This window comes from Centropristis striata, chromosome 8 (genome assembly GCF_030273125.1).
Source record: "Centropristis striata isolate RG_2023a ecotype Rhode Island chromosome 8, C.striata_1.0, whole genome shotgun sequence".
Taxonomy (NCBI): Eukaryota; Metazoa; Chordata; class Actinopteri; order Perciformes; family Serranidae; genus Centropristis; species Centropristis striata.
In genome coordinates, this window is record NC_081524.1 from 21349632 (window position 1) to 21359378 (window position 9747).

Sequence of the window (9747 nt, forward strand, 5' to 3'; positions counted from 1 at the left end):
CATGACCACGGGCCCTGGACACAAACTCGCCACGGGCCCCTGCCTACACACGCAAACAGTGTGCGCGAAAAGGTGCTCTTCCCATTACGCACATAACAACACCGGGCAACACACAACCACACAAAATAACTGTCATTTTAGGTCTGTTTTGTTTGGCACCTGCCACGTACAGGACGATATACACATAGACGGATTATCATGACCACGAGCCCCTGTCTACACACGCATTATGTGAGCGTGCAACAGCGCTCATTACGCACGTAACAACACCGGCACACACAACCACACAACATTACTGTCAGTTAGGTCTGTTTTGTTTGGCACCTGCCATGTACAGGACGATATATATATTATGGGAGAGACAGAAAGCTCAAATAGCCAGCCCTTGTAGTATTAATTAAAATATAGGTAACCACCTATTTTTAAAAATGAAACTATCAACCAGCGCATCCAGAGTGTCCCCTTAATACTCTCTCTCTCTCCCTCGCGCTGGCCGGCGCACACAGACGCACTTACACACACAAATACAGGCACATGGAGGAGTCATGTTGTAATGGTAATAAACAAATGCACTAAATTGCGCTAATGTGTTCAGACCGACCGTCCGACCGAACACGGCACTCAGATGCCGAGTACTCAGATGGGTACATTCCTAGAAACTACTCACCTAAACCACCGGCTTTTTCCTGGCCTTCTTCGAGGAAAAGTCCTTGATAAAGTAATCACAGTCCAACTCTCAGACCAGTTTGGCCTCTACGGCCAGTTACATAGTGTGGTTTCAGCCGTTTCACCTTTTTCTTTCCTCTGTTTTCGTTAAGCTGATCCACTGAGCGCCCACGTCTTCATTTTAAAAACGCACTTTTTTCAACTTTAACCCCAGCGACCAGCGTATTGTGTCATCACACATTACTGATTTAATATTATAATTTCTAAAGCATTTAATTGATTTTATTATCATACTACATTTTCAAAGCCACATTCATTCCAATATATTTTTAAATTGTACCAAAAAAAAAAAATCTGAAGGCCAAGGGCCCCTATTGGCTCTAGGGCCCTGGGCACACGCCCACTTTGCCCATGTGGTAATCCGTCTATGAGTGAGTGCATGCACTCAGACTGTGACTTTTCCAGTAGAGCATCTTAGCACTTACACTGAGTTTAGAAGAATCCTGAGTGAAGCAGTGCGATATGGTGGTGGATTCCACAGAGCTTAATAGCTCTAGCTTTACTCAAAACAAGAAGTTAATATGCCAATGGCTGTTTCATCTGAAAACAGATACGAGTTATGAAGTTTTGTTATTCCTTTATTTGTTCTTTTTTTTTTCAATACCTCATACAGGATTTTTTTCCATGCATTTGTTGGAAAATGTTCAGAATGTCTGTAAAACAAGGTTCCTGTAACCAGCTAATGTGTCTATTCATGTTGTAATGTCAGACACCTTGTGCAAAAATTGTGTGTACAAGTCACAACCATGTGACTGAGAATGTCCCAGAGGATCAATAGTTCTCTGGAGTTCCTCCAGGGCTTCGTCATCCAGTGGGCATGCGATTTCAGGGACCACAACTGCTCCATTAGAGTCATCTTGCAGTACGACACTCTCCCAGTCAATGTCTGGGTCTTGCAGTTCGTAAAGATCCAGAAAGACAAAAAAAAAACCCAATATGTCAAGACTGTTTTTCAATATGTCACACTGCTGTGTGTATTTCGTTTATAAAAATAAACAACTGTCCCTGAAAAGTGTATCTGTTTATACTCAATATAGAAATTAAAACTACTTGTTATTGAACTGTTGCCAAGGATTTTAAACATGTCATGTGCCTCTCACTCACTGCAACCAACAAAGGCATCATTACATTACATTACATTACTTTACATTACTTTACAAATGCTTTATAACACACTGTGTTTATAACAATGGCAACACAAACTACTTACATGTGGTTGTTGTTGTTCACCTGACATTATCTAATGGTGCCTAGGACAGAAAGGAAAAGTCTTCGTCAGTCACACAACAGCTAATGTCTCAAAATAAGAGGATATAATGTAACAACGCAACCCTAAAGTTACAATACTATAGTACAAAAACTAATAAGGTAGTTCTGTAACATCAGATAATACTCATAATAATAATAAATACTGACCGAAATTTCCTCCTCGTCCACTAGCTCTCCAAGCTGAGCGCGCAGAGAGAACAAACCAGAGCGCGCAGAGCAAGAGAGGTTGAGCGAGAGAGGGATGGGGGAGCGAGCGAGCGCAGCGGTCTGTTTGTGCACCATGGAAAGAGTTTGTGAGAGAACATTACGAGTAAAACTAACATGCAAACACATTTATGGAGCACAGAATATATTTTTGTTTGCTCAAGTGTAATTTCTTTTTGAAATATAATTGATGTGCTTGCAAAATATATTTTTCTGTGCTCAAAATCTGTCTTTGTGTGCTCAGAATATATCATTGCTCGCTCAGGATAGTGGCACAAATATAATTCCATACACCACGAGCGAGCATGGGGGAGAATCTGTTTCACTCGGTTGCTGAATATGTGCGCGAAGATCAAACAATGACTCAAATATGACGCTATAGTCCACCTCTGCTTGCTCACTGTGGCGGAACTGTCTCCACCAGCAGTTAATTTCAGTTGATTGCTCAGCTCTGATTGAGCAATTGATCGACCCCACCTAGCCACCTTGTTGCTTAGCTACCAAAGCCCCATTTTACTAACTAATGAACCATTTGTCCTAGAAACTTGTATGAGGTGTCTGTGAACTCAGGACAGAGTCCCTGTTTAACTGGTGCTTGAAGCCACGCCCCCTTTGAGTAGCCACGCCCCCTTTACTAACTTTTGAACTGTTTGTCCTAGAGACTTGTATGAGGTGTCTGTGAACTCAGGACAGAGTCCCTGTTTAACTGTTGATTTGAGCCACGACAATGACGGTCCAGAGGCAAGCACACAATCAAAATTCCTTTAGAAATTTTCTAGTTAACATTACTCTCTTCAGTATTATTTTTGCCCAGCACACAGCAGCTGTTCAGCTTTTTATTTGAAAAAAAAAAATACAAACAAAAAAACGTCAGAGACTTTTTTTTTTTAATCATTAGTGATTATGTTTAGTACAGACTTTATTTCAGAAAAGATTATATACAATGCAGCAGCAGCAGTGGTACTACAATCGCACGTTCAGTGAGAGTGTCAGCATTAGAAATGGAAACAGGTAGTAGGCACAAATCACAAATGACAATATTAATATAGGGATCATCAAAAACCCAGGTTTCCTGACTGAGACAGGGGCTTCAATTAGTTGCTGGAGGAACAGAACTGACCAGACAAAGGGTTTAATCCGACCCACTGGAAGACTTTTAAAAGTGTGGAAATTGTAGAGAAATTCCAATTTTACTTTGTCCACTATAGGTCAGTAAAAGAAAGGGGGGGGGTGAATTGGAGGTGTTGGTATTTAGGTTATTATGCAGTTGTTTTTCTGGTGAGATGAAATTACATTTTACACACATTTTTATTGGTTATTAGTCATAAGAACAATCAGATCGTAGCTGAATCTGTTATTTTGGTTAATTACATGTGACAGCATTGGTTAAGTTCTTACAATTGAAGTAACATTTTAAAGCAAATCAAGTGCAGAGCCATCAACCTCCGTCTCGCACAGGGTAGGGTGCTCCGGTCTTCCAGGGATAACGACGGTACTGCAGTGACCATCCATCCTGTCGAAACGCTGGAATTAATTGGCAGGTTCTGCAGTGATCAAAAGAAGCAGAAATCACCTGATTAACTCAGCAAAAGTTAGCCGAAAAAAATGATTTACACCACAGCCATGAGTCTAATTTGACTTTAATGAATGTCTTCAGTGTCTTGTTATTTCTTTTATATATTTTGACAAATTACTTTTGGTTTCGCTGGGTGTCTCACTGGCTCGGTACCCGTAAACCTCAACTTCACAGAGTGTTAGGGTTCTTTTTGCACCAGGTAGAAACACAGTCACGTAACGTCCCTCCACAGGTGTGAAGGTCAGAGTGAATGACTGCCCTGAAGGGATTACAGAAATGGTGCCAACCCTGAAAGAGAGACAGAAAAAGAGAAATGAGCTCATCTGTGATGTTAAGTATCTAGTGGGGGGTTGTCAGTGATGCAGACTGTCATGTCAGGCTTAAAGTAACTGAGCTGACTGGACTGAGGTCTAAGGTAAATCGTAGTTATGGATATGAAACAGTAGATATGAAAATAAACAGTTACATTTCTATGCAATTAATAAAGGTAAAACTTTGTTATTTTTTTATGTATATAGTGGTGCATCACAATAAATTAGAATATGATGTTTCATTCTGTGTGTAATGGATCAAAATAATGTCTTATTTCTACTTTTTGAATTGAATTACTGACATAAATAAACTTTTCTATGATATTCTAATTCATTGAGATGCACCTGTATCATAATATATTTATGAATGTTAACATGCACTCACACTGTGTTTGGAGCCCCATGTCCTTCTAAGGAGTTGCCAATGTGAACCTGTGCTCCGTTGATCCTTTCTGCACAGCAGTCTCCTCTGTTGGTGACGGTGACGGAGGAGATGATGTATTTGTCCAGCAGGTCCACTCTCCACCAAGGGTTGCTGTCTTCATTAGTGTGGGTGCACGATCCAGCCGAGAATCTGGAGTCACGGTTTCCATCAATAGCATTGTAGGCAGCTCCAAATGGACTATCGTAACGATCTGATTGGGTCGCTGTTCCACGCAGGGCGACATTTTCTGTGAAGAGTTTTATTAACACATAAAAGATAGAATGGAAGATGGATTGTTAAAGGTGGAGTCAGGGATTATGAAGAAAGTCAAAGAAATGTCATCCATGCCATCCAAAGTACTCGTTATGCAGAATGGTCCCACTAAGATCATTTTTATATATTCCAAATATATTATTAGGGCCATGGGGCAATCGCACCGAGCACTGGTCCCTACAGCTTTGCCCCGAGCACTATTGTTATACTGTGGATTTTTTCTTCTTCCTCTTCCGGACGCAATTTCATCCCGGTACTAGTCCTACAACTTGAAGAGTTGATCGGGATTGGTGTGCTATTACTTTTCTCTACAAAATATTTTTTTTTTCGAAGATTTTTAAACGTACACGCACGCACACACACACACTCCTCCAGATACACATGCTTCCCACACACACACAAACACTGACACACACACACACACACACACACTCACTTTTGAGATTAAAGGGCATAGGTTGCTGTCTAAATAAATACTTGAAAAGGAATGCTTGTTGTAGGTGTGCCCCTTGTATATTATACAGTATTATAACATTACATTACATGTCATTTAGCAGACGCTTTTGTCCAAAGCGACTTACAATAAGTGCATTCAACCTGATGGTACTAGACATAGACCACAGGAATCAAGTAAGTACATAACTTTAAGAGCTAACTGTCATTGCTACAGGAGTGCTATATGTTAAAGAAGAAAAGAATAGAAAAGAAGAAGAAGAAGAAGAGCAATTTTTTTTTTCTTTTTTTTTTTTTTTTAAATATATATATGTGTTAGGTGACCATGGCTTAACCGAGGTATTGTTGGAAGAGATAGGTCTTCAGCCTGCGGCGGAAGATGTACAGGCTGTCTAAGGTCCTGATGTTATAACATTACTAGTATTAATTGTTTGAAATCTCTGAAGAATCTCATCATAGTGTACACACACCGGCAGTAGCCCCCGTCGCCCTTTCAGAATTTCCCCAGAGGAAATTTTCTAGTTATTATTATTGATGCATTTATGAAAGCAGCATCTTACTCGAGGTAGAGCTAATTTTGAATGCTTCATATACTGTTATATGGTATAATTACATCATACATCAACATGTATTCCCATGTTAAATCTTGACCTGAAAAGTGACTAAAGTTTTCAGGAAAATGTATTGGAGTAAAAAATACAATATTTGCCTCTCAAGTAAAGTACAAGTACCTCCAAATTGTACTTAAGTACAGTACTTAAGTATCTCTCACTGCTGAGATTGTGCTTACCATAGGTGGAAGCTGCACATGTCTCCAGGAGGAGCAGCAGAAGGAAAACACTGAGTTTCATCATTCTGGTTGAGACAGATAAAAGAAATTTATAATCCACGTCTTAAAATATCTAAACTTCTTAATCATTACTGTTGAAAATGTATCACATCCGAACAGTACGGTGATTTTGCACCAATATGACTGTGCAGAGGTACTTAAACAGATAACTTTATAAAAGAATATTATACTTTACACATACAATGCATCACACAGTCAACCGCTTACAATAATTAACACTGAGAAAATAAAGCATAAAACAAATAAAATGTGTTCAGTGTCTGTCAATTACTAACCATTTATATTGAGATAAATAAAAATAAGATAAATAGCGAACACCATTTCTAATTCACCCAAAGCATCATTTTCTGCAGTGTATGTTCTGTAAAAAAAGTTTTTCATATCCCTGAATATTGGAAAATATATACGGTGACACTGATACATACTTATATGTCTACAATATCAAATAGCAAATACATAGTATTCAGTAAATTTATATAACTGATAATATTAGGATTAAGGTTTAACATGGTGTGGTTGTTATTAGCTTCCTGATGTCTACATGCGGTGTAAAATCTTTTGTAATAATTACCTGGAGACGCCGTCAATCTGATGAGACAAAAAGTTTCCAAACCCCTAAAAGCTAGACTGTTCCTGTGCTCTTTATAAGCCTTTTGACTGAACCTTATCAACCAATCCTCAGAAATCACATCATATTCATCATCAACACTTATGCAATCCTGTTCTTCTTGTTTACTCGTGTGCCACCATATTTCACTTCCCTACTCATGAATTACATTTCACAATTACACGCCAAGACAGATTACACAATACACACCAATTTATCAAAAATAATAAATTGACTCTTACCCTCACCTAAGCTATGTTCAGACTGCAGGCGAATGTGACACACATCAGATTTTTTTTGCTCATGTGATTTGGATCTGATTTTTTATGACCAGCATGAATCAGATTTTTTTAATTTAGATCCTGGCCACTTTCATATGTGGTCCTAAATCAGATACATATCTGATGTTTTTTCAAAGCGACCTCAGTCTTTATGGTCCTGCAGTGTGAATGTAGCCTATTGTTGGTATGTTACTGCAACTTCAATTAATTAAAAAAAAAAGTTGGGACATTGTATAAAATGTAAATATAAACAGAGTGCATCAAGTTCACAGTGTATGTTTAAAAAAATAACATAAAAAATCCTTTATTTGTACAGTTTTAATGTCAAAAAGGATTAGAAAATCAGCTTTATTTGCTTTTTACACATCGTTCTACTCATTTTAAGACATTTTAAACTTCTATTTGATGCTACTTTGTTCTTCTACTGAACCACACCTCAGTACATTTGTCTAAAATCTAAAATCACTTTGCAGATCATGTTTTTTATGCACTGTTTATAATATTCCAAATATATGATACATATAACAATATTACACTCTCAAAGGAGCCACTCTGCCCAACAAGTAGTTTTAATTTTGATACTGGTTGTACACTACAGTTTTACAGAACAAGCAGAGTGGTACTGTTGCTTTAATTCAGTAAATATCTGAATACTTCTTCCACCGCTGCTTAGTTGGGTCACGAAGCCTCTGCAGACTATGGCTTTATTAAAATGGACCAATACAGGAGGAGGATTGGCTGAACATGCACTTGATTAACGTGCACACTGTGTGTAACTTAGAGTTATAACCATGACTTAAATTCAGACAAGAAGAGATTTTGCAGCAGTCTGATGCTTAATGTGTGATTAAGGTCTTCTGCAGTGTGCTCCTTAATCAATGTGAGGGGAAATAATCTCTGACCTTAGCACATGGACAGTTACCAAACATCCCAACAACACAGGAAACAAATGAAAAAAACAGTGTCAAGCAATGCTGAAAATGCTTAGTTTCAGATTTTTTTATTTTGCACAATGTGCACTTTCCCTGAAACTTTTGCCATCAACACTTCAATATCTCACTGTTTCAACATTTCAGATGCTCTGCTACTTCTCTGTTTTTCTCTCTGAAAACACACTGTGAATAACTTTCTCCAGTTGACTTGTATCTCTAACTATAATTGTTAACATGTTATAGCATTGAATATATAATTACATCGTATTTGGATTATGGGCAAACGCTTCTATCTTTAAGTACATAACCCAAAAGTTTAAATGTATGAGCAGCAAATCAGACAAAAGTTACCCACATTAAAAAACACTCCAGAATAATATGTATTGTATAGTTGGATAATTGGATTTATTTAGTTTTAGACATGCAATCTGCTTTAGCAAATGACTAGTTTAAAAGTAGCTAGTAGTTACTGAGAACACAGGAATGGATTTCTGATAAGCTTCTAATTTTGAGGAGCATTTCTTTGTCAAATGTAGTTTCAGGACCTTCATGCTTTCAGCTTTACAAAACAACCAAAGCATGTGTGTGATGGTAATGACAGAAGATGACAGAAGACAGATGTCACCCAGTGCAACAGTTTGGCTTATTAATGTGTTATAGTTTCTGGACAACAGAGGAGCTCTACGGCACAGAGGAAGAAGATATATCAGGCTTTGGTTACAAGGAAAATACTTAATGAGATTGATGTATTGTTTGGTCTTCTCATTGGATTTCTGGACCAGATTCTGCTGGCCTTGGCCTCGGTGCTCACGTTGTCCTTGTAACACCTTCATTTCTAACATTTAATTTACTTTTTAAAATACCTTTTGTGATGCCAAACCAGAAATTTTTTTCCCCTAACTTTAGAGATGTGAGTTTGAAGCATAATCATAAGAAAGCTATGGCCTTTTTCAACTAAGTGCTCCTGCAACAGGTTATTGAATGACCTGATAATGACCTTCTTAACCTGCCAGCAGGTGGAGCAGGCCCCTTCTCGTCCATTCTTATGGGCTGATTAGTGATGAATCAGGTATGCAACTGTTTGCATTTAAATAATAATCTCAAAGATTTTAATTAAAATGAATTTCTGTTCAGTAATTATTTATCTGCAAATGAGGTAACCCGATAGTGATTGAGTTTGTAATCCACTGCAGAAAGCTTTTGCAGTAGGGCTGGGCAATAATTCAAAACAATAATTTATTTGTCTTTTAATGGCATCATATCGCGATAAAAACAAATATTGACATATCATGATACAAAATTGCATTGTCATGTGATACTAGGGCTGGGCGATATGACAATATATATATATATATATATATATATATATATATATATATTGTCATCACCTGAGCAATATAAAAATGCTTCTTGTATATATTTTTCAATAATGTATTGACTAATGTATCGCAATGTCAGAAACCAGCGCCTGATTTGCGTTAATGTAAGGTTTACGTCATTTAGAAAAATGACAAAAGCAGGCTAGACAATTTATTAACTGAATAACTAGAAATCATGCTTTATCAGGATATAGGGAAAGAAGATTTTGGCCATATCGCCCAGCCCTAATTTGCAGTGTTATGAGCTGCGTGTATGTGGCGGCATTCCCAGAAAAAATCATAACTGGAGTGTCATAAAAACTTGCTCCCTGATCAGCTTGATAGCCGAAATTAGCCTTATCAACAAACAAGGGCAAAGGCACGTCACATGTGGTGAATCATCAATAACCAACAGCATGGATCATGATAAGAAGCACATATAAATATCCCTGTGTGGTCCACGTCAAATCATATTCGTCAACA

The 9747-nt window shown here is 37.9% G+C and overlaps 1 protein-coding gene across 1 annotated transcript; it reads right to left on the reverse strand.

The window, feature by feature from the left end:
* Window positions 1-3305: 3305 nt before the first annotated feature.
* On the reverse strand, window positions 3306-6751 carry LOC131976205 (fucolectin-like). The gene is made up of 5 exons (XM_059339127.1): window positions 6658-6751; window positions 6027-6091; window positions 4472-4757; window positions 3894-4063; window positions 3306-3743 (listed from the first exon to the last, which is right to left on the reverse strand). Exons 2-5 carry the CDS (start codon window positions 6088-6090, stop codon window positions 3730-3732), a joined length of 534 nt encoding a protein of 177 aa, XP_059195110.1. The 5' UTR covers window position 6091; window positions 6658-6751; the 3' UTR covers window positions 3306-3729.
* Window positions 6752-9747: the final 2996 nt, after the last annotated feature.